Source organism: Lates calcarifer, linkage group LG7_1 (genome assembly GCF_001640805.2).
Source record: "Lates calcarifer isolate ASB-BC8 linkage group LG7_1, TLL_Latcal_v3, whole genome shotgun sequence".
Classification (NCBI taxonomy): domain Eukaryota; kingdom Metazoa; phylum Chordata; class Actinopteri; family Centropomidae; genus Lates; species Lates calcarifer.
The window spans coordinates 3,464,785-3,489,573 of NC_066839.1; the positions used below are offsets into that span (position 1 = coordinate 3,464,785).

A 24,789-nucleotide genomic window follows, 5' to 3' on the forward strand; every position below is an offset into this window, starting at 1 on the left:
CCCCCAGAAGCAAAAAACATTATTTTCATTTTATCATAATGTTTTAATTTTTCCTGAACAAATTAAAAACATTAAAACCAACATTTTATTTTGAAGGACCTTACCGGAAGTGAGTTATATTCTCGCGACCTTACACCTGTCCAGAGGCAGCAGGTAAGCGTTTGTCCTAATGTTCGTCAGTCGCACGTCGAGATTTATTAATTATGTACGTCAGAACCTTGTTTCTGAGGAAGCTTACCTGCACCCAGTTGATTAATTCAGATGGAAAACAAGCGTTGTGAGGGAGATGATGTGTCACTGTAGCAACAGTAAACTTCCTTCAACTGAAACTCAAGTCAGCTTGAACCAAGACGAAAGGTAACAAACTTAAATTGTTAATTGAGCGAAGTTTAAAATGGAAGCTAAACCATTTTGAAAAACGACAGGGGCAGTTTGTACGTTAAAAATCTAACTTTTTCAGTGTAGTTTGGTGTTCGGTGAACTTACAGGGGGAAGCTGAAGTTTTGAAATAAGTATTTTTGCTTGTGATATTTAGGGATTGATGATAACCAGCAGGCTGCATTCAAGTCACAAGGCATTTTATTAACGTTAAAATCGTTAAAAAAAAAAAAAAAAAAAAGGTCTCTTCCATTTAACTGAGATTTACACGTTTATTGAAACAAACATTTATTAAATTAGTCGATTAGTCGATCAACAGCAAATTAAGCAACAACTTTGTTTTATATTTTTAAATTTAAAAAATAAATATTTCTATATTAATTTTCTGTCCAACAGTAGCAGTCAACAAACGTCAGTTGATGGTACTTACCAACCGTTAGTAACTGCAGTTGCGTCCTTTCAACGGTTGTCGGCCATCTTTGTTTGGGTTAACGTAAACGCAGCAACTTGGAGGGCTAATTTAAAAATCTTTATTGTGCAACAGACCAACAGAGAGAGTCCAAGTACAAACAAATACTATTTCATGACAGAGTAAGCCATTCCTCTCAGCAAACTCAACCACTCTGACATTCCATGTGTTTGTTTATAATCCACGTGTAATCAGTTTTGCAGTTGGCCTTCAGATAAAGACAAGCTCAGGATAAAGGTCTGCAAGCCCAGTGAGTATCGTCCAATGATGTCTGCTGAAATACCCATGGAGAGATCGAGTCCATCTGCAGATGCCTCCCCAGCGTCCATCTTACCCACCTCTGGAATCACCGGTGTGGAGCACCAGGGGCACAGACCAGGTCTGCTGCCCTGTCAGGGTGAACCAACGCTGGGCAACACTCATCCTTTAGTGTCCTGTCTCCTGAGCCCTGATGATACCAGTCCCATTGGACAGCTCCAGCTTACTGCTGCCAACATGGACACTGACGCCTCTCAGACCATCAATCTACCCATACAGCAAGTAAGCATTACTTTTTGAAATACTGGTGATGATGTAGTCGCTTGTTGCTGCATTCAGTAGTCAAATGGGAGAAATCAGTTGCAGAAGAAGTAGACAACTATTTCTACACTGGCCTGAGGGAACCAGAATGTTATTTGTAATATCAGAGGAGGGTGTCAGGGTGGAATTGTCCTTTAATTATTGTTGTGACAGGGAACTTTAAACAGAAAATACAGAATAATGCAAGGATTTACTTTCTACAAAACTGATTCATGTTGAGTTTTAGTTCAGTTCTTCTTCTTGCCACTAGACAGCAGCAGAACATCAGATTACAGCATTTCCTGGAAAGCATCTCTGCGCTGACACAGTCATTGGAGCATGCTCTGTTTTCTTTTATGGGTCAAGTTCTTAAAGTTTGTGTGTTTCTTTGCAGGCTCCAGATCATCCGTATGAGCTGGTCCAGCAGCAAATTGAGCAGATCCACAAGGTTCTACAGGAGCAGAGCAGACTGCTGACTCTTCTAGGAGCAGGTCAGTGTTGGACTGTACACACTCACAGTTACCACATCTAGTGCAAAAATCACTTTGTTAGCATTGAAATGAAGACTTTCCAACAAATTCAAACCTCAAATTAGAGCAGATTCAGGGGCTCAGGGTTTTAAACTCACTTGTCATTTTTTTCAATGAGCTAAATTCCCTAAAACCTCAGTCTGAGGTTGAGACATTAAGCCATTACAGGCTTTCATAAAGCAGACAGGGCTCTGCAACTTGGAGCAATAACACTGATCTCCAGTGTTTGCTTGTCTTTGTTTTCATACTTGGTTTCTTTGTTGTTGTTGCTGCTGCTGTGATATCCCTGCTGCGAGGCTACTAGCCTCTACTTGACAGCTTCCACCGACTGTTGCAACACCCATTTAACACAACGCAGAACAAAGGGCTCAGACCTCAGAGTGTGATGCAATGGATAGACCACAGTGAACGCTTCTGTTTGCTGTATTTGATCTATTGCAGATGACTTTTTGTTTTAATACAACTGGAGTTTTTGCACACACACAACCTGAGCAAACTGTAGCACCTTCCTGCAAAGGGCTGGAAAATGGAGCCCAAAGAGGCAGATCAACAATGTCAACATTTAGACATTGCAGTGATATAGGAGGGTACAGCAGGGATGTGGGCATTGCTGTCTGTATTTGTTTGGGGTAATGTTACACCATTAGAAAAAGAGGAAGGTGTTTTTTCTCAGTGTGTGTTTAACAGTAGTCTCCATCCTGCGATAATGTTTTGCAGAGGAAAGACAACACTCCTCTCTGGCAGAATCTGGACATCATACAAGTACTTTAGTGCAGTTGTATCAACCATATCTCCTGTAGTCTGTGTATTTACAGCAGTGATATACAAAGATCTTCATTCAGCATCTCAGTGTTTCACAAATAATTAGATTTTGATGATCAACATCACGAAAAATGTACACAGCAAATGAGGAAAGTTTAAAAAGCCTTCAGGGTTCCTGCAGTCCACTTCAGTTTGACATTTCAGTAGTGGCCTTTATAACATAATTTAAATTTCTTTTAAACACCAGAATGTAGATGTGATCATTTACTCTGATTACACAAGAGACAACAGCATGGACAATCAGAGACACATCGGTTACAGACTCACTGAAGGAAACAGACTCCAGAAGTGAAATGTGAACATGGTGGCATTCACAACATGTTGCACAGAGGGTAAACAACCAAGGGAAACAGATCAGACTGGTTTGATGATGAACATGATGCTTTACACACAGAGATAAAGAATTTCCTGAGTGATTAAAGAGAGCTCTGCAAACACAGTAAGTTTGTAGTTAATGCAGGGGCAGCAATATGTATTGATGCTGGACTATGTTTGAAATAAGTCCTCATACATTCAAATACCTAAATACAGTAAATAATGAAATTAATCATATATGTAACTTGTACTATAAAAGCATGTATCCTTTTAAATGATTTTGCAGCCACATAACATGAAGCCAAATGAGTCTCAAACCAGTCAAACAGGATCTAAATTCCATAGACGACCCTGTTAATTCACCTTAATTCCCCATACGCCCACGCTTGTATTTGCTGTTACTGTGTCTGAACAGCCCTCTTCACAGACTTGAAGGGCTTCTTCCCTGACTTCTTCTTATCGCACACCTCTGACTACTTGTGTTGCTTTTGTTGCACCTTTGTCTGGCGATTTATTTGCAGGATGTGATAACAGGATTACAGGTGGCAGGGGCAGTGAACTAAAAGCAATAAAATTTGACTCACAGGTTTATACAACACAACGAGCATATGTTTTTCACATTGAAATGCAGAAAGAAAAGTCTCTTTAGCTCCAATAGAAGCTTATTAAAAGCTTTAATCTGTCCTATAGTGGAGGATTACAAAGATAAATACTGCGTTTCAGAAGGATGCACACATAGAACGAGCACAAATGCACTTCTGCTAATATATTATGTAAATAAAAATGTGGATTGCATTTAAATTTTAGCTTTTTATTTATAAAAATACAACTAATTCATCTGGACCTGAACAAAGCGAGCATGACTCAGATAAATAAAGCGTTTGCTGCAGTGTGACTGATGATGCCCGCAGATGTCGGGCGCTGTCACTGCATCTGTGTGTGTTCACCCTCTGATTAAAGGGCATCTGATGACCTTAAACCATCAGCACTGATGTGCCACAGTACCTGAAAACACCTGTGTGGGTGGTGGTTACAGTACCTTTGCAGCTGAGACTCACTGGTGAACTTCTAATCGCAGTTTAAGAAAAACAAGTCAATTCTCTAGAATTGGCAGAGAAATTTTTCTAGCTCCTGAGGTTGTTGTTATAGTTGTTGCTCCACTTCCACTGTCAGAACTCAGCAGTCTCTTCTGAAGAAATGTTGGACAGAAGGTGGATACGTAAACATCTTTAAACCCAGAGTTACAGAAGCAGTACACCAGCGGATCCAGCAGGCAGTCTGTGAACGACAAAACCATGAGGCTGTCGTAGACCTGAACCACGATGTTCTCGGCATCCTGCCACTCTGCCAGCCTGACGCTCAGCAGCACCGCTCTGGCTATAGCACAAGGCAGGAAGCAGATGGAGAAGACGACGACAACAGACATGACGACCCAAACAGCTCTCCTCAGTTTGGTCTTTTCCCCGACCGTTTTCCTCCTCAGCCGGCTGACGATGCGCACGGTGCAGTAGACAAGGATGATGAAGGGGATGATGATCTGGGTGAAGAAGACGACCTGAAAGAAAGAAAAAGACACTATGAACAGGATGACCACTGCCACATACCGCGGATTAACTATCTACAGAGAGTCGACAGAGTTCATCTTAAAGTCACCTTTAGCCTTTAACCTGGAGTACTGTGTTGTTGAGACTTGTAACTGTGATTAATTTTTAAAGCAACTGGAATTTAAAACATAAAAAAATCTAGCCAGTGATAATTTTCATAATTTCTTAATTAGTTAACTGATTTTGTCTATTAAATGTTCAAAATGTGTGAAAAATGTCCATCACAAAGTCTTTTCTTGTTTTGTCTAACCAACAGTCCAAAACCCAAACAGCTTATTTTAATAGAAAGCTAAGAAAGCCAGCAAATATTCACATTTGAGAGGATGGAGCCAGTGGATTGTTGGCTTTTTTTTTATGGCAAATCAATGTTCAAAACCATGAACTGTTAATCAAAATACATGCTGTTAAATCATAACTTCAGATCTGTTTATTCTGCTTAGGCAACTTGGAAAAATGGATGAACCATTAAAGCTCACAGTGCTGTGGTGACTGACCAATCTAACGGGAACATACACGGGAGTGTAGGTGTGAGACTCTGTAAATAACACAGTTCCTATTAAGTGTTGAAAATGTTTAGCTCTTGCATTGTCTGTCCCCTGAGACCACATTTAAACCAGAATAAAAGAACAAATACCTCTCTGAGGGTGTCTGTCACATCATGTTGAGGCGTCTCAAATTTTCGTCCGTGGCTGTTGCAGCACTCGAACGTTTCCAGCATGGTGGGGATGGTGAGGGGCAGCAAGAGGAGCCAGATGATGATGGAAATCTGGGGGGTTTTCTTCAGCACTTTCACAAAATTTCTCCTCCCGAGATGGACCACGTTGAAGTAGCGGTCGAGGGACAGAGTGATGAGGAAGGCGATGCTGGCCCCTCGGTTGAGAAACAGCATGAAGAGCAGCGTCTTACACACCACATTATTCCCGCTGCGCCTCAGGCCATGCTGGTAATGATAGGCCTTCGCAGGAAGGCACACCACCAGCAAGAAATCAGCAACCACAATATTGAAGAGGAAGATACTTTTGTTCTTCCAGAATTTGAATCTAAAGAGGAAGTAATTCACAAAACAGTTAATTAACAGCTGCAAAATTGATTCTGCATCAAGAATAAATAGAGAAGAGTGGAAACAAAACCAAGCCTGTGACATCTGTCCATTTTATCCTGAACATGTAGAGAATCTCTGCACCTCTGTGACAATACACCCATGATGCATGTGTTAGGGCAGTATCCCATGATTACTGATGTGTTTCTTTTTATACTGTGGAAATATACAGTGGCACCAGAGAAAACTCTCTTTGCTTACATTTACATTTATCAAACAGTCTCACAGAACACACAGTGCATCTTGTGTAATTCAATAGAATTCAGTAGGAGTGCATTTTTTTTAGTTCGCAAGTTTTTAAATAAAGTAAGCGTGAGGATTTCTTCTGTTATAAAACTACAATGGTAGAATTTAAATGAAACAGGACAAAGGCAACAGAGCTCTCTGTGCTATCACAGTGCAATACGCCCTCAACAATGTTCTTGTGATACTGAGGTTTGAATGATTCACAGAGACTGCCAACAAATTCCCACCTGGTGACGAGTCATGCAAACACCAATTTTTAAGTTGAAGTGTTTGGATTAATGTGACTTGACAGATTACATGTTGAAGGTTCCTCCTTCTCTGAAGACTCTCCCTGACCTTTTGCTGACCATTCTTTTCCACATTTACTTGTAAGTACTTTCTGAAAATAAGTAAAAGTGATAGAGAGAGACTGTTTTTTCATACCTGAATATGAAGATGTAGAGGACTGATAAGTTGAGAGGCAGACCCAGCACAAACTCTCCAATCATCAGCCAGGAGAGGATTTTATATGTGACTTCATTGGGTGCTTTGCAGTGGTCAGCTGTCAAATTTATCGTCATGTTTTGTTTGTCGGACATAACAGTTCAAGGTAGTTGTACCAACTTCCACTGCAGTAGGAGAGGCTACAGTCAGAGTATTAGCTCTACTTAACAAAGCAGCACAGCAGTCGGAGGGATGAGTGTTAAAGGTGTTTCCAGGCAGGCATCACAAAGTCGAATCCTTCGTCTTGGAGGCGGTCGTAGCTGCCTCTCCTTAGGCACCGGTTCCCCTTCTGACTCTGATCCGTCAAATTCAGCAGCCCCTGTCTGAGAGCCCTACAGTGGTTCTGGAGCTCTGTCAAGTCTCAGCCGGCCGTGCCAAAAACATACTGAGGAAAAAATGCACTGTAAACACATTGCATACATTGAAAAAAAAGAAGCTCTGACTTGAAGAGAAAACAGCCGGTCTCTGTGTGTCTGTTTTGCCTTTTTGTGTGAGACTGCCACCGATACTTCAGAGGGGAAGAATTTATAGTCAGCTGGAGGTGTGGTTTAAAGAGAGGGACTTTATCTGACTGGGTATGAACTCAGTATAAACGATGTTGGTTTCAGCTTTCCAGCTAAGAACTGCCTAATACAATGTCTCATAGCTCTTTGAAACAACAGATGTTAATACTGATAGGAGGGAGGATGACATTGCTTTTCCTGTTATCTCTTTCTATATGTTACCAGAAATATAAGGTGTTTTTTTCTGCAGGATGGGGGCAATTCTTGTGAAATTCCTCAGGTGGCTGTCCATACGAAACCACCATGCCTATACATGTCCAACATTATTCTTGGATATGACAACGGCAGGACTGGAAAACCCCAAAATGCATGTAAAGTTCTATAGGTAAAAGATCAGCAAGATTTTACTCAGTGCTCATCATGTTATAAAGGTAAAAGAACATGTCTTCTGACATGATTAATAACGATGTTGTTAAAAGATAACGCTGGTATTTTTGAACCTTTCCAAAGTTTTTGGGTGCAGATAATTAATAGGAACAAAACTCTCTGGTTAATCAGTGCAGTATTGAGCAAGAACATTGTACCCGGTAACCTCGAACTGCTGTTGCAGTATAATCCAATGGGCGATTGTCCATGCCAAAGTATGTCCATAAAAGCCACTGACAGGCTCAGATTGTTGTTATAAGTGTCTGACAACATGATTTTTGATAAGAAGTTCAGAATCTGAATACTTCCTCCGCCACTGAGAGTCACATAATAACACCTGAATATGGACATGAACATGAATAATGGCAGAATAACATGATACTGGAAGTCATAATTCGCAGTCACATCCTCTTTCAAACATGGCGGTTAGAGGTTTTAGGGAAGGGTACCCAGAGCAGAGTTGCAAACAGCAGAGAACTGATGTCTCAACCCCTGTATGTGTTGTAGGTTTCTCTAGTTTGACGTAAATCTTTTACAACTTGTCAAACCCTTTGTCCTGTTTGCATAAGTTGTCCTGGAAACATGTGATGAACAGCGAAACATCAAACTTTCTTTGAAACATCTTGTTCCTTTGAAGCTAAACATTAATCTGTTACGGTACACCCCAATTTTTGTGCACAAACCTGATAATAATGTGCCCAGAATAAAAAGGTTACTGGTCTTCAACCCTTTTGATAACAGTCACAGGTCACTGTGACTGTTATCAAAAGGTCACAAAATTTCCAACAAAAAGGTCAGAATGGGTAAAAGAGACACCGAAGTTACAGAGGCACAAACATGGTAGAAATGTTTTTGTTTTTTTTTTCTTCACCCTTTTTGCCCAATAAAGGCAATATATGGCCTGTAGTGTGATGACTGGCCTCAAGTCTGAACCCGCTCTGTGTAGCGATAGGGGCACCTTAAAATCCACTGCACAGATAGAATCAGGAGACTTAGAGCTTTCAAACAATGTAGAATTTGTCATGGTTGTGTGAAGACTGAGTCCAGTTCAGACCAAAACACCTAAAGCAGCTCTAGCAAGGCTGAAGTGTCCAACAGGGGGACGGGACTCCTCTCCGTCCCTCCTGACCTCTGCTGCTGTAACAGTAAGACCTAACAAGCTACTTACTAATATTGGCATAAACTTGAATTCCTGGACAGGCCATGTACTTACAATTAAAATTCATTTCCCTGGTGATTTGTGTTGCGTTACCATGTTTTCATGCTCTTCTCTAGACATGATGTCACACTGCACAAAGTGGCAGTTCAAGCATTACGTGCCTAAACATGATGTGGTTTATCAATTCTGCGTCTTTGAATCCACCATAGTCATTGCAACATTGCCTTTTTTTTCCTTCTTACCACAGACGTATAAAGAAGAATTCCTCTTTGAAAAGAAAGCATGATTCCAGTTGAACACCTGTCATCCTGAAACCACTTTAATGGTAAAGAAATGGAAAGTGGTACCATCCAGTTTGCTAAAGCATTGAGATACCACACAATAAGCTCTGAGCATGCTCTGTGCATGCACACTGAAATGTTATGGTGGCAAAAGGAAGCACAAAGACACAGGCTACAGATGCATAGTGTAGATAAGCAACCCAAAAGCAAAAAAAAGGACATATTGTGGCAAAGGGCATGCAGAAAGTTAAAGAAGCAATGCCCTGATGTGAGAGGACTGATGAGTTTACTCTTCAATCAACCCATTTGCTTTACAAAAACACATTGAAGACATTGAGTCTTCATTTTGTGGGCGTGGTGTAAAAATGACATGAACATTTTACAACATAAAACCAAACTATGGCCTCAAAAAATGACATACTGGTGAAACTAGTCACTCATATCAACATGAACATAAAAACTAATTAACTGGATGTCTTTCCTTTGAACATTTGTTTGATTATTTTAAGTTATTTTTTTAAGAGTTAACACTTAAACTACATTTTCTGATGCAGAAGTGACAGCAGAACTGAGAAGCCTTTGTGTATGTCGTCAGTGGATTAATGTACTATTTACTCTGCTTTCATACTGAAGTCCAACATAAGCCAAGTCAGTTTTTATTTATATAATGCCAATTCACAACAGAAGTTATCTCGAGGCGCTGTACATACAGAACAGGTCTATAGCTCTATTAATGACAGCCATGAAAATAATAATGACAGTTAAAATAGTAATAACAATAAGACTACCATTAACACTAATACATTTTAAATGTAACAGCATCTGTTAAGCTGGATCAAGGCCATTACTTTCAATGGAAACTGAGCAGCAGCACAAACGGCAGCGTCCACTGACCGACAGACTTAACGGCTGAGCCAGATTTGATGCCAAAGTTAGTATAAAGCAGAAGGAAAGGGAGGTTCATCTTGTGCATTGAGTTGTGTATCTGCGCTCTCCAGTCTGGCAGGTCTCAGGCCTTGGTGGAACATATCGGAGCACGATGGACCAAGTGGAAAAAGATTTATGTAATTTTCACAATATTTCACAAACTTTGCTTGAGCAACCGGTGTGAAAGACGGGAATTGTCTATTATGAAACAACTATGTGTAGACTCAAGGGTTGTGTGCAGGTTTGTGTTTAGGAAAGAGAAAATGTTCATTTGAACGTGCAGAGTTAACCCTGACTCAGTGAAGTATCTTATGTGTCCTTCATAACATCCATAGAGAACCTGTCTCTGTTCAGATGGGAAGCCTAAAACTACAGCAACAAACCTATGACTTCATGTCTGCCTGTGATTTCTTTTTTTTTTGTCACAGATCAGGTCTCAGTAATAAGAAACACTCTGTTGTTTACTTTGTCCGCACTTAGAGTAAGGTGCTCTGAGAAACATGTCTCTTAAACTGATTACAATCAGTATGTGAAGAAATACCAAGAAGCTGTTTCATGGCAGTGGTTTTTGACTCCTTTCTCACACACTGAGAAATCTGCCTCTCTCTTGTCTCTCTTATCTCGTTCCCACTTGAAGGTTTGACATTTCCTGTTTGTACGTCTTTGCTGTGGATTGGCGTACCGCTGGTGTTGACAGACTCTGCGAAGGTAGGTACTTTCTGATCTGACTGATCAAATGCCTCCTTTGAGTGTTTAATCTAGGACTCCTTTGGACACCTTTCTAGATTTAATTAAAATGAGGTTTAAAACTGTCAACTTTAAGACACATGTTAATGACCTGTGGGTCAAATCTGCCACTTATTTGAGTTTGGGTGATTCTCCTCCGAAGCTTCTTCCTCGAGATTAAAACTTTCATGTTTTATTACAGAACAAGCCACGTTTTTGTTGTGTACTGTGAATCAGTCTCACTCTGCTTTCTCTGTCTATCCGCCATCTTTGGCGCCCACAGCTCCCATTGTTCCCAGCATCATCTCCTCCATCAGATCAAAGAAAGCCTGAGGATCATCCTGTCCTCACATGTCCCAGTCAGGGTAAGAACCAGCCACTGCCTTGCTGAATCATATCAACAGTACTCTGTACACACAGGCCAAACAGGTGATCTTATCTGACCCAGATTTCATGTCAACATGGCGGTCCCTGTTGTGTGCAGGATTTGAAAAGTTATTTGTAATTTCAAACATGCTATAATCATATAATTCTGCCTTGACAGAAAATGTGCTCATACACAGATTAAATTACAGATTAAAGTGATTGAAGTTTGAAGTAAAAATACGACCTATCACCACGTTTTTCACCTGAAATCATTACACTGGATTATAATTCTTTATCCATCTCCTCCTTCGTTATCTCTTCCTTGCAATATTATCATAGATTAATTAGTGCAAACAGAGAGAAACAGATTACAGTGAGCAGACAACAGCATGTTGTGGTGATTATACCAATAATAAAAAGCTAAGTTTAAGCATTTTTATGAAAAGCACCAGTGTCAGGTCTTGATTGATTGTTACACTCAAACCAACACGCTGTGATTTGAGGTTTATGGACGTCACATGACATCACTTACGTGTAAGTATTTCAAAACATTTATCTCTTTGGGATCATTTGAAGCCACACATTTCAGCTTAAAGACTGAATAGTGTTCTCCCTCCGTAGACAAAACCACACTGAGCTAAATCTGTTGGAGACCTGCCTTCATTTTCAAAACAGAGTGAGGATGAAGGATCAGTCAGCAGAAATGTACTCAAAGATGAAAATATATTTATACACTCACATATTTCATCAGTAGTAAACACACATAAAAGACATGAAGGGCTTTACACAATGTCACCTGTTAAACAGAGTAAAAAAATGTTTCAGTCTCTGAAAGTCATCCCTGCTCTGTTACTCTGTCACACTTCACTCCACGGAGTCATGATATCTAAAGCATTTATTTATGTTTGCACCTCTAATTCCTTCTATTACACAGAATTAATCAGGTTTACTGATGTGCTATTAACCTGTAATGATCATAACACAACAAATAACAACAACATTTAGCATTTAGTAACGTTCAAACAGCTTGTCAGGACTTGTCATGACTCATGAAGTGTACGTGTGTTTGACCCCATAGGACGACTTCATCCCAAATGACTTTCCTGACTCAGACTGAGTTATAAATTAACTGCTCTCGCGTTGTATGTGGTGGGAACTGTGTAACGTCTGTGTTAATACACTGTGTGATCTGAGGTCAGCGGTAGGCAGTGGTCTTGGTTTTAATCATGTTGCCTCACAAATACAGGCTGTTAAATCTTTCTGCCACGACAAACACTGAGAGCTGGGGATCTTCTTCAGATGCAGATGCTTTTCTCTCAACCTCTATTGTACTCTACTGAAGTGTGTGTGTGTGTGTGTGTCGGGGGGGGGTCAGCTGCATTGATTTTATTGTAAATTCAGCTTCACAAGAAAGTTGCATAATATTCCAGAGCACAAACGTCTCATTGTATTTTAGCAGACAGTGTTGTTATCAGTACAAAGTAGTGACATGTTTAGTGACACAAGGTGATGCACCGTTAAACCGATCACTCCGATCACTTCACTGACTTCTATTTACAGCCAGACAGTGAACAACAGACAGTAATTCACTCGTTACATTATTACTATTGGTGATATCATGAAGGAGACTGTGACCATTCAGATGACTTCAGTTGACTCTCTGTGAGTAAGTTGTGTTGAGTGTTGTTTGTCTGGTTAAAGCCATGAGTCATTATTTATACTGTGATGCGTTCAGGGAATTTTTACATTTTTTTGAGGCGTGTCATTTTGGATCAATGGATGTTAAAGTCTTTAAATCACCAGTGGTTTGTGAAGGATTTACCGACATAAAGAGACACAGTTCATTTACATTTTTATTACAAATTAATTTACAAGAAATTATCCCAGATATAAAATATTTACAGTATAAAAACACCCATTTCTCCCTGTATATACAGTATAAACAGTTCAGCTGTTCTGTATTAGATTCTGCATTAGGCCTTTAGGATTAACTCTTATCTAACAGGGGACTGACTCTGGGTCAGTTACATGCACACATTTGATTCTTGTAACCAAGGAATTCATGCTAGTGAACACTATTTATTATTTCAAGAAAACATTTTTTTTTCCTTTCAGGCATCTCGCTTTAGATTTTCTCAGCACAGCTTCAAAGAAAATGTATTCAAACATTCTCTGAGCTTTTGATTGACGGAATTAAAACCACTAATGTTTGTTTGAGTGTGGAAAGTGAGATAAAGGCAGTGTGAGATTGGTACAATCTAACACATAAGATTCCTGTGCTTGAGAGGAATTTTTTTTCATGGTCATAACTTCTCATTTCTCTGTCCGGGCCAAACAGAAAAACAGATGTGCATACTTAAGCTCGGAGGCATTCCTCAAAAAAAAAAAAAAAAAAAAAAAGAAAGAGAGAAAATAAACAGTATGTTTGAACTAAATCCACCAACATTAATGTATTCCAGACCAACAAGGAGACTCTTTCACCTGTCGAATATCTACAAGAGCACATGACACACGTTAGAAGAACCATAACAGTCCCATCTGTTCTGTACCTCTGAGTATTTCTATTAAGCAGTCATATGAAAATAGAAATATAAATTACTGTATGTCTTGTCTTCATAGTGCACTTCACCTTCAGAGTCCCTGTTACATAAAGTTAGTACATTTTCAGGGCAGACTCTCAGTCTCAGGTAGTATCCCGCTGGGTTTCTGTGTCACCACAAAGAAAAACAACACTCTGTACCACAGCCATCCATCCTCTGTTTCCATCAGCTTCAGATGACGGTGTTGCGTGGGGGATGTGATGTGTTTGCTGTCGAGCTCTCTACCGGCTGCGGATTCCCCTTCATTAAGAATGGGAAATAATTGGAGAGATAAAGAGCTTTAAACTTGGTGCTGCAGAAGCAGTAGACCAGTGGATCCAGTAGACAGTCCATGTAGGAGAGGACCATGAGGCCGTCGAAGGCCTCAGCAGCTTTAGCTTGGTGGCTGGGACTAAATTCTTGGACCCGGATGATCAGCAGAACCATCCTGGCTATGGTGCAGGGGAGGAAGCAGAGGGAGAAGACCACCATGACGGTGGTCACCAGGAAAACTGCTCTCTTCAGCTTCGTCCTGTCCCCAACGGTTTTTTTCCTGAGCCGGTTGACGATGCGCACCGTGCAGTAGACCAGGATCACAAAGGGGATGAGGATCTGAGTGAAGAAGACCACCTCTCTCAAACTGTCCACCACATCCTTAAATCAGAAGAAGGATCAAGTTAATTGTCATATACATCAACAACGATGACTTAGCAGGCATCGTCATCTCTAAAAATTGTCAGTAACAGTCAACAGTGTGACCACTGTGTGTTTCTGTGTCTGTTCAGGACACAGCACAGGATGTCCCCCTTTCAGGATAAGACTACTTGAGTTATGGCCAATTTCCTGCTAAGCCATGCACTTTGCAAAGTATGGTTTGGTTGATGGCAGCCATGTTTCTTGACTGATAATGCCCATTTATAACATATTTGTGTATCTCAGTCCTGCAAGACTAAATACTAAATTTGGTGTTGGTTGGTTGGTGTGTCAAAAATCCACTGATCTGTTTATTGTACCAAGAGGCTAGAATTGTAGTTGAGGATAGCTCTGCTTAGTAAGTGGCCATGAACACAGTATTGCATCCGTCTTATCTACATTTTTCTCACAGTTTCTCACGGCTCCTTGTTGTGCACTGAATGAAAGGTGAGTGAATCATCAGTAAATAGCATAACATTTTGTTTATAGCGAGCACATATCTGTCATGTGTGGTGCAGTTTGACACACTCCAGGTTTAGCTTGTCTCAACTTAAGCAATGCTGTGTCAGTTTAAAAATAACTCAATCTAAGTGGAACTCTTGGATGAGATAACCTCCAGTGCTCTGCTCCCTCTGCACCCATATTCTTCATTTTTGATCAGGCTTCTCATCCCCCTCTTCACATGAACTGAGTGAGTGTTTGTACAAAATAATTCTGTATATTTTGTGTGCACTGTGTTGCATAAATGAGAATGATGCAGCTTTTTATGTCATCACTGACATGAAAATTTGCTCACTCAGCACTGTGTTGCCACATGGTCATAACTGACTAACCGTTCAAAGTTGAAAAAACCCAACTGTCATGAACAAGCTCTTACAAAATACGGATTCAAATGGAGTGGAACAGTTTGGGATGAGTCATTTGGTGGTTAAATCCTCTGTCATGTCTTCTCACCTCACTCATCTCGCGCCCTGCTAGAGAGGAACAGATTGCACAGATTTATAATGAGAATTTACACATATGCACGTGGACATTACCTTTATCACAGCATCACGTTTCACTGTATCCTCTTGGTCGTTTCCGTGGCTGTTGCAGCATTCAAAGGTCTTGAGCATGGTGGGAATGGTGAGAGGAAGGAGCAGCAGCCAGATGATGATAGAGATCTGAGGAGATTTCTTGAGAGCTCGCAGGAGATTCTTTCGACCAGGGTGCACCACATTAAAATATCGATCGATGGACGTCACGGTCAGGAAGGCGATGCTGGCTCCTCGATTTAAAAACAACATGAAGAGCATAGCTTTGCAAACTGTGTCGTTCTTACTCCTCCTCTCTCCCTGGATGAAGTTGTGTGCCTTTATGGGCAAACAGAAGAGCAGGAGGATGTCGGCCAGCACCAGGTTGAAAAGGAACACATTGTTGGAGTTGGATTTCCAGAACTTCAGCTTGAATATAAAAAGGTGAAGGACTGATGCGTTCAGAGGCAAAGCCAAGATGAAAATCACGATGGTGACCGCTGCATAGAACTTATACAGTGGGTCATTTATGGCTTCACAATTTTCAATTTCATTTTGGATTGATTGAGATGCACTAAGGTTTGCCATTTGAACAGTTAAACACACTCGCCAGGAAACGTAAATAACAACGTGTTGTTGTCTAAACTGACAACGAAATCACACACACAAAAAAAACAAAACAAAAACCTGTCAAACAAGTTTCCTCAGCGTCCTCAGTTTGAATCCTCTTTAAGTTTGGAACTTTTTCTTTCAGTCCTTGTGTATGTTTGTGATTTCCAGGTCTCTCGGGTCCTGTGTGTCCTGCTGTGGGGAGAGTCAGCACCAGGTCTGGAAGAAATTCTCTGTGTGCAGAGCCAATGCAAAACGCTGTTGCGCCTCGCTCTCGTAGCTCCTCCTTATTGCCTGAGGAGGTGAGTCACCAGCTGCTTTTCCACTGCGGGACCAGTGGAGCTCACGAGGGCCACGACCAGCCTGTACTGTTTAAGATACAAAGTGAGACTGCTTTATTTTAATGTGCAGAGATTTGTTTTTTACGATGAATGAGAAAGTCTGAGTGCTGCCGTGTTAAGCACTGATAAGCCCTCGCCTGACCCACGTCAAATCAAGAACTATTTCACCTTCTTGCACAGTGTTTGCAGTTTCCTGGCTCAAACTGTGAGAATGAACCATCCTGCTGTTCCGAGCGCTCAGTAAATCCCAGAAGTTTCTCATGAGTGACAGCTCAGCTTCTCGCTTCCTGACCCTGGTGCCACTTTTAAAAACTGTAATGTCAGAAAATGCTGCAAAGGGACGTTCAGATATAACCTCTCCTCAGAGTACACAGATGTGGGTCCCTGGGAATTAGCGATAATTTTACATGTGGGCACGAGCAGACGGACACAGAGCTGCTGTCCGTGTTCTCTACTATGTAAGGAAAAGTAAATGAAGGAGTGAGGAATGTTGCGTCCTGAGGGAGGAGGAGGATTTTTAAAGGATGATGGGGGGAGCCCGAGGCCTCACTCTCAACTCTGCGTGCTTCGAAGTCCTTCTCTGCTTCAGCGACAAGCCCAGACAGCTCTTAAAGATCGGGAAGACAGGTTTCTGAGACCGGGAGAGGACACGACCTCGAGCTCTTAACACGATAACCTCTATAATAAACCTGTGTGCTTATTGAATTAGTTTCCTTCTGTTGTCATTGAATGGTTTTACTGCTCGAGATGATTTATCTTTCTTTTTATCTAGCAGCTAGATCTGTACAGAGTGACTGCAGTCCTTGATTTAATCTGTCTTGTCTTAGATGAGTACCCTCTCTGTTTGTCTTCCCTCTTCACTTTCTTAAACTGATCCTTGACCCCCCTCCCCCACTCGCTATCCTTGACTCCCTCCTCACACAGTGGTTCAGTTGTATATTGGGTTACTCAGTCAACTGAGCAGTGGATTAAAAGCAGTGCTGGTGTAATTAAAGCCCAGCAGTCTGGTTCTCAGTAGCTACTGCACAGCATGACTTAAGTTACCTGGATGAGAACCCATGATCCTCGGCTTCTGCAGCAGGAAGTGCTGTCGCTGTAACAAACAGACCAAACTCTGTTTATAATATAACTGTTTATAAAAGATGAACGCTGGTTTTTAATGACTTCTAAGTCTTTTTAACTGATCTCAGTCCAGGATCACTCTGAACTCTCTGGGTCTGATTCCTGCAGTTGAAGCTGCTGACCGTCACTCAGTTAGAGGGAGATCGAGCCTGAAAACCAAAGTTACACAGAGCAACAACAGGCGTTCAGTATAGCATGAACGTGATTATGAATAGTTACAGGATGCTCTTTAAAATGTGATTAAACAGTTATTAAAATGAACTGATTATTAACCTAATGGAACCTGAGATTGTGGCTTGTTTATTGCAAAAGTCTAGAGGAAAAGAGACACTGCAGCCTGTCAGACTGATTAACAATCAAACTTCTGTACTCAGGTTGTCAAACCAACCTGTGACTCCACTAACACTCACTGTGAAGTCGTACTTTCTGCTATAACTCACAGTGGTGTAGAGTTTCCTCACTTTCATCCATACATATCTCACAGCAGGCTGAGATGTTTGACACTCTTTCTGTCACATGCTTCGGCTTCCAGCGCAGATTCTCTCCTCTCACGTGCATCGTATACTGTGTGTTAAAGTTCCTGTTTGACACTTGTGCATTTTGGTGGTAAAACTTTACAATTTCTGCTGAAGTTGAATAGTTTTTACAACTTCTGAAGTCGCGTCTGCAGGTCTTCATCAGAACTGCTGTAAAATTCCTGTTAATTTACTGTCGATCCACATCACACGTTTCATTCAGTCATTAAGTAACATTATGGTTAATACACTGTTAAATTACTGTTAATCTACATTTTTATTTTTGTACTTTTCTGTCGCACATTTTCACTTCTGTTCCCGTTCAATGTATTTATTACTCAGTATGATTATTCACATATTTATTAGAATACATCCTAATAAATAATGACTCAGCGACTGAGTGGCATAAACTCATTTGTTACTAATTACCTAATCATCAGTTTATCTTGAAGTAAGGTGGCACATCATGCTGTGTGATGAATGAAGTTTGAGCTGCTCATTGTTTTGGCTCAAAGTTAATCAAGAATGACTCATGGAAAAAATGATCATCACTCCGATTCACACGTCCATCACCTTCATCCACCAGTCTGCTCTTTAGAGCTGATCATTATGGATTACACAGTCTTAGATTTTAAAGTCCTTCTCCCATCTCTGTGTACCGTCACCAGTTAGATGCCAAAATGATGCGACAGAGCAGAAACACTTAACTCCTGTCACAGTGACTGACCAGACTGTACGTACAGATGGAGACCAGGACCCAGTCAGTCTGTCTGCAGCGAGGAACATCCTGCCAGCTCACCCTGACGACAGGTACTCAGACGGCTGACCTGCAGCTCTTGTTTGTCAACTTTACTCTGCTGGATATTTCACAACTTTTATCTAACCTACTTTGATGTTGTTTAGTGTTTTATTTTCCTTATTTTACAAATATAATTTAACTGTTCTTCACCAAGGTGGATCAGATCTGCTGTGAGGAGGAGCGAGGATCTCAGAGAGTTTGTAGAAGAGCAGCTGAAAGTGACTGAAATCTCTGAGCCAAAACAGGCGAAGGTATATAACATAGTAGCATAGTATATACAGTAGTTAACTGTAGTAGATGCCTAGAAGATGTTAATGAGCAACTAGTTGGTGAATTGTGAAGTGTACCCTGATATAAAATGTTACAGACTGTATGTTTTCCCTTTTCATGAATCAACTCATCTCTTCCCATGTTCATACTGTATATACTCATCCTGAAAATATGTATTGTTGCTCAAACTCTCTCTTTTTCAGAACTGTGACGGATCAGTGAGGTCCAAAGAAAGACGTCACTTCTTGCGGGACAGTGAGGAAATTTCCAGGATGGACAGAAATAATTTGAAGGTCACCGACCAGCAGGAACTCCAGAGGAGGGCTTCCCTTTGCCAGCAGCTGCCCAGCAGGAAGCTGACCTCTGGCATCCAGAGGCGCTCCTCTGCCCCATCTACGGTCTTTAAAGGCGAAGGAACGCAGCTTGAAACCTTCCAGTCTCTGACCTTTCCATCTGAGCACAACCAAGAGTTTGGGACTTTACAGGACTTTTCCTCTGGTTCATATAATCCTCAGACACCCCAGTACAGCCAGAGAGAGACTCAGACCCAGGCTCAGATCGAGGACTTTTCCCAGGTCCGCTGCCAAGAACAAACTTACTTCAAGACTCCTCTCCTTCCCCAGTCTGACACAGTTTCACAAGTCCAAATAAAAGACATCGCTGAGCAGCACATGACAACAGATGGAAATGGGAACTTAAAATTTCAGTCACAAGAGACAGAATACAAAGCCAACAAGTCCAGAGAGAGATTTCAGTTGGAGGGAAAAGATGGCCTTCGTTCAACAGAGACAGAACACAGAGTCAATCAATCACTCTCTGAGCTGACAGCCTCTGTTAGCAAGGCTTTCAGAGGGAAAAGGGTGAGGCACCAAGAAATGGAAACTATAGGAAAAGTTGTTGGTGAAAACAAGGTGGAAGGTCAGACTGAACTCACAGCACCTCAGAGAAAACTGTCTGCCACCTCAGAGGATCGATGGGAACAGTCCCTGCAGCAGAACCACACACATGTCTGGGCACCCAAACATGCAAACAGTGCGTATGAATCAAATTTAGTGCAACATTTCAACATTTCCCCCCCTTTGAGAAAGAGCAGCGTTTCCCCTCGGGCCTGGAGAAATCAGGAAGTTATTGTTAGTTTTAAGGCAGCGAACGACCACATACAGAGAGTCTCAAGCTCGAACGTGGAAACTCTATCCACAGGCTGTGATGAAACAAAAACACATTTTCAGCTTTGCAAGTGCAGAGAGTCAAAACCAGGAAGCAGCACGGGCTCACTCTGGGTCAAAGGTCGAGAACAAGCTTCAACAGCAGCAACAGCAGTTTGTCTCAGTGCATCAAACAACACAAGTCAGGCTTCCACACCTCTGAAATACTGTACATTTCCCATGCATTCCACCACGAGAAGCAGCAGCAGCGAGGACGGAGATAACCCACCCTCCCAGTGTCACCAGTTTCCCAAGCTCCCATCCCGTCCTCCTTGTCTTGGGCCTCAGGATTCCTATTTAGAGGGTGATTATGCCAGCGATGCTCACAGTGAGGCTGAGGAGGGATGGATGTTCCTGGGAAACTGAAGCAGGACCAGAGGCCTGGATCTGGGCTGGTGCCTCAGCAACAACCCTCCTCCTCCTGCCTGAACAAAGACAATAGAACTCATGGTAAATTCAGCAGATATTTAACATGTAATGAGGATATTTTAATATTTTTGAATGAATCTAGATGATTATTATTGATAAAAAGCCAATATTGACTCCTCATGTCAGAGCACATAGTGTTTACTGATGTAGGGACATAAGGAAAGTCTGTGGATGATTTCATAAACTCAGACAGCTTCAGATAAACCTCTGAGTACATTTCACATTCATGCCTGTTTCTGAGAACCCACAGAAAGCAGAGCCGAACCTGTGAGGAGCTCCAGCAGGGAATCGAGAAGGACTGAAGAACATCTGACCTCCTCAGAGCACAGACGGACATCTGACAGAGGTAATAACCAGAGTGGGAGGCGGAAAGGCTGGAGAGTTGATGTAGACCAGGACAGACAACCATGCTGCATTCAGGGCCAAAATAATGACTGATTTCACCTCATATGTTTAAAGGTGTTTTAATCAGTGGACTCAGTAGACGTAGTGTTTGTTTCTCTTATGTTAAAACACATATAAACTAAGGCCGTGCAATGACTTTGACTGACATTCATTTCGAAGGCTTAAACTGATATTTTAAGTGCAATTTTCTAACTATGTAAAGCACTTAATGACTTTGTTTTAAAAAGTTCTGTATAAATAAAGTTTGTTATTTTATTATTTTGGGGGTTTTCGTAGCTGATTTTTTGAGATTAGCTGTCACATTTCAGAGCCTGACGTTCTCTGAAACGACACCAGACGGCCTGCAGCTGTTTTAGAATCACCAAATAAACTTCCCATGCACAGCCCACGGAAACAACAACACAGTCATGTGGGTGGGAGTGTTTAATGTTCAATCTACCAAAAATTTCTCCCTTGTATATTTCTACCATCAACCTGCATCTGAACCTCCCTCCACACACACCTATCTGTTGTCCAACTGTGTCTGAAATTGCATCTAAGTGCAAGTTTGCTTTAAAGAAAACGTGAGTCCTTTGAGAGAGATCAGGGACAATGTGTGATGAGGGCCATTATGGCTGCTGCTAAAAAAAAAAAGTCTCCTTTGTGTATTTTTTCACATCTAGAAGGTCAGAGAAACTCACTGAAACCAGAAATGGAACAAGATGATCCAGATAAGAGGAAGGTGGCACAAACATCATGCAGATTTCACAGGTAAAAGCACCTTGTGGTATTCTGTTCGCGTGAAAAATAGATCTTCTTAAGATCAGCTTTAACTAAATTTATCAATAATCTGCACCATCTGAGCAGCACTGCATTTGCCAGGAAGTTAGTGGGTGTCATTTTATCAGTTAAGCTAAATGCCAGTTTCAGCTTCCTTTTCTGCGTTATTATTTTTTTCTCCTCTACAGTATCATGGCATCAGCAAAACAAAACAGCTGTAAAGTTTTACAAGATGACAGTGACAACAGTGAAGGAGCATGTACAAGTTTTCTTGAGACTGTGGTCCTTGAAAAACCCCGTACCAGCCTCACAGAGCTGAAGACTCTTTGTCCTAATATTTTGCAGAGTTTCCTAAGTTACTCTGTTTGTATGCAGAGGAAAAGCCGAGGGAGGCTGCAGAGGAGGCAACATCCTGCGTGACAGAGACGAGAATCACGTCAAGAGTCTGCTGCAAACTGGAATCCAGGGAAGTCCAGGTCAGTCTGCGGTGGGAGAAAATGTGGCCTGATGTCAGATTAGATGTGTCAGGTATGAGCCATATCAGGCTGTAGTCAAATAATACTTGCTAGAAGGTTAAATTCATTGTTGGTTTTGGTCTTATGAGCAGATTTATTGACAATACAAGATAAAACAAGGTCCGCATATCTTTTAGGCCACAAAAATGTCGATTTGGCAGCTATTGTGCAGCAGTTAACAAACTGCCTCAGTGTTTCTCATGACATCATGAGCCTGTTTCACAACACTGCTCTCACACCAAGCTGTAATACACACTTTTGATTGCTCCTTAGAAATCGTGGGGGTGAACTGCTCCCACGTGAAACTGCTGTGTAACACCTACCTGTGTCAGAGTAATAATTTACTATCCTGCATTTCTGAAGAGCTCCTTCCCAGTTTCCCTTAAGCCACGAATACCACCCACTCCTACTGTGTGTATGTTGCAGAACTGGTACCACCAGTGCTGCATGGTCATTGGTATAATGCCACAGCTTCAAGAATACTCTCAGGTGTTACTATAGACTAGGAATGTAAGGATTTAGAGTCTGCATCTACAAACGACAACAGATGGTGTAAAATGTTTGTAAAAATGTGTATGAGGGTGAAGCTGCTGCAAAACCACCTGTAATTATCACCTGGATAATTTGATAGTGTTTGTGTTCAAATAGTCTGAATTCTCTCTAAATTAAATATATGATGATTCTCGTGATGGTACATGTCTGCGAGACGCTCGTCGTCCTGTTAAATGCTTAGTGTTTTCTTCCCTGGAACAGAGCTGGGCAGGTTTCTGCCTGTTTCTCTGTGGTTCATTCACCTGCTTGTTGTACGGGAAACGATTTACACGGCTGCTTTGAAACTCATTGACAGGAGGCGTGGTAAAGGCTGCTCTTATTTGACAGGCACCAGATTAACATTCCAATATTACAAGGAACTGGGAAAAGGTGGAGTCATGTTTTATTCCTGACACATTAGGAAGGTACAGAGCTTGTCTTCACAGATAATCAACATGTCTTTATACCTGTGTGAAGTGACAGCTGTCAGAATGGGAGAGTGTGTGTAAGTTGTTTCTCTTAAATATAAAAGCCGCCCATTATTTCATACGTTTAATTTAGGCTAAATAAACCCTAAAAATCTAAATTTGTCGGCCAGTTCAGCCGACAAATGATGATGTCAACCTGTATTTTGCGTCACATGCGAAGTTTTGTTGATGTGCACGTCCACACAATTCACACTTTATTGTTTCTGTGGTACTGACTCATGATGACCTCAGGTATAGACCACATCCTCTCGGATAATCAGCATGTCCTTACTGTTTCATTTTCTCCACCTTCATAATGAGTTGTGTTTTGTTGTTGGCATGAGACAGTAACACACGTGACAAAATTTCAGCTAAAAACACACAAAGTGAGATGTTGACCCCAACGGTGAAGATAAAGAAAAAAATCAACTCTGAAACAGTTTAACTAAACAGTAACTTAAACTTGTGTTTATCAGCACCTGGATGTTGTAAACACAGCACAGGTGTCACTTTCATTTTGACTTAATGAGCTGTTTCCCGTCATCAAGTGTCGTCCTGAGCGATTAAACACGTTATGGCGTAAATCTGTAAAAAGATTTACAAACACACTCCCTCCTCTTAATGTCGGCTCATGAGTCACATTCAATGAAGGTGGGGGATATTGTGTGTCTGTGTCCTGACTCTGTGTGTGTGTGTGTGTGTGTGTGTGTGTGCAGGCCCTCAGGCAGCAGATGGAGGCCCTCCAGCAGCAGTTTAACCAGAGAGACAGCGACTGGTCTGTAGTTCGACGCCAGCTTGAGGAGCTGATCAGAGACAACTCTGAGCTGAAGAGGAAACTGACAGTCACACCACAGCGCCGTCTACTGGCCGACCGATGCACTGCAGCAACACACACTGAGCACCAGGAGGAACAAACACAGGTATGATTACTGTGTGGTCTAATTCTTTCAGATCACAGAGTGTGTGCAGTCACCATCGATGATCTGCAGATAAACTGTGCAGGTTTGGTTTGTTGGACAGAGGTGTGAGCAGTCACTCTGAGTCTTTGTGACTCTTACTACAGATCACTTCAGTTCACTGGAACAGTTGTGGACAGAGATCTTAACTGTATGTGCTGTAGTTACTGACATTTCTATTGCTCACTCAGATTCTTCTATTGTAAACAGGTTTTAAAAAAAAAGCTGCAGAGTTCCTGTATGTGCAGCGCTGTCGCACACTGGCTCACGCAAGCAACTTCTCTTACGTTTCTTTTGAGGTTTGCTCGTACGACTGCCAATCTGACTCTTTTAACGTGACGTAAATCGCTCCTTTCAGCCTGATGAATACCACCTGTTGATGAGGACATGTATGTTCTTAAGATATGATGATTAGCATAATGAAACCTAAATAAAAACTGCTATATAAGGCCGTCTGTTCTGCTTCGTTTGTGGGCTGGTTTCACTCACAAGTATACAGCTAAAGCATAAAGACTACAAAGAATAATTTCACATCACAGAGCTTCAAGTTCAGAAATCAGCAGAAAAACATGACGTGTTTAGAGTCGGTAGTCGTATTAAAAGACCTGAAGCAGTCAGAAAGAATCAATATACACTCAGAAGTTTCAGACCATAGGAGAAATGGCGTATTCCACAAATTCTCCTAAATC

The 24,789-nt window shown here is 41.4% G+C and overlaps 3 protein-coding genes across 3 annotated transcripts; 1 reads left to right on the forward strand and 2 right to left on the reverse strand.

Moving 5' to 3' along the window:
* Positions 1 to 102: 102 nt before the first annotated feature.
* On the forward strand, positions 103 to 24,102 carry LOC108890459 (uncharacterized). The gene is made up of 13 exons (XM_018687332.2): positions 103 to 153; positions 1,043 to 1,387; positions 1,800 to 1,896; positions 10,438 to 10,508; positions 10,810 to 10,891; positions 15,958 to 16,170; positions 18,433 to 18,574; positions 18,718 to 18,814; positions 19,037 to 20,488; positions 20,718 to 20,813; positions 21,535 to 21,622; positions 22,007 to 22,107; positions 23,861 to 24,102. Exons 2-9 carry the CDS (start codon positions 1,112 to 1,114, stop codon positions 20,402 to 20,404), a joined length of 2,346 nt encoding a protein of 781 aa, XP_018542848.1. The 5' UTR covers positions 103 to 153; positions 1,043 to 1,111; the 3' UTR covers positions 20,405 to 20,488; positions 20,718 to 20,813; positions 21,535 to 21,622; positions 22,007 to 22,107; positions 23,861 to 24,102.
* On the reverse strand, positions 1,543 to 7,079 carry LOC108890461 (12-(S)-hydroxy-5,8,10,14-eicosatetraenoic acid receptor). Its single transcript, XM_018687334.2, has 3 exons — positions 6,445 to 7,079; positions 5,311 to 5,716; positions 1,543 to 4,627 (listed from the first exon to the last, which is right to left on the reverse strand). The coding sequence occupies exons 1-3, from the start codon at positions 6,597 to 6,599 to the stop codon at positions 4,166 to 4,168; spliced, it is 1,023 nt and encodes a 340-aa protein (XP_018542850.1). The 5' UTR covers positions 6,600 to 7,079; the 3' UTR covers positions 1,543 to 4,165.
* On the reverse strand, positions 12,728 to 16,014 carry gpr31 (G protein-coupled receptor 31). The gene is made up of 2 exons (XM_018687333.2): positions 15,202 to 16,014; positions 12,728 to 14,125 (listed from the first exon to the last, which is right to left on the reverse strand). The coding sequence occupies exons 1-2, from the start codon at positions 15,763 to 15,765 to the stop codon at positions 13,664 to 13,666; spliced, it is 1,026 nt and encodes a 341-aa protein (XP_018542849.1). The 5' UTR covers positions 15,766 to 16,014; the 3' UTR covers positions 12,728 to 13,663.
* Positions 24,103 to 24,789: the final 687 nt, after the last annotated feature.

Excerpts from the sequence above, each read along its gene's own strand:
- LOC108890459 (XM_018687332.2), top strand. The coding sequence starts at position 1,112 with ATGATGTCTGCTGAAATACCCATGGAGAGATCGAGTCCATCTGCAGAT. Across the intron at positions 1,388-1,799 it reads TCAATCTACCCATACAGCAA|GCTCCAGATCATCCGTATGA; the intron begins GTAAGCATTACT and ends GTTTCTTTGCAG. Across the intron at positions 16,171-18,432 it reads TGTACTGTTTAAGATACAAA|TTAGATGCCAAAATGATGCG; the intron begins GTGAGACTGCTT and ends TACCGTCACCAG.
- LOC108890461 (XM_018687334.2), bottom strand. The coding sequence starts at position 6,599 with ATGTCCGACAAACAAAACATGACGATAAATTTGACAGCTGACCACTGC. Across the intron at positions 5,717-6,444 it reads CTCTACATCTTCATATTCAG|ATTCAAATTCTGGAAGAACA; the intron begins GTATGAAAAAAC and ends CTTCCTCTTTAG. Across the intron at positions 4,628-5,310 it reads TGACAGACACCCTCAGAGAG|GTCGTCTTCTTCACCCAGAT; the intron begins GTATTTGTTCTT and ends TCTTTCTTTCAG.
- gpr31 (XM_018687333.2), bottom strand. The coding sequence starts at position 15,765 with ATGGCAAACCTTAGTGCATCTCAATCAATCCAAAATGAAATTGAAAAT. Across the intron at positions 14,126-15,201 it reads AACGTGATGCTGTGATAAAG|GATGTGGTGGACAGTTTGAG; the intron begins GTAATGTCCACG and ends TTCTGATTTAAG.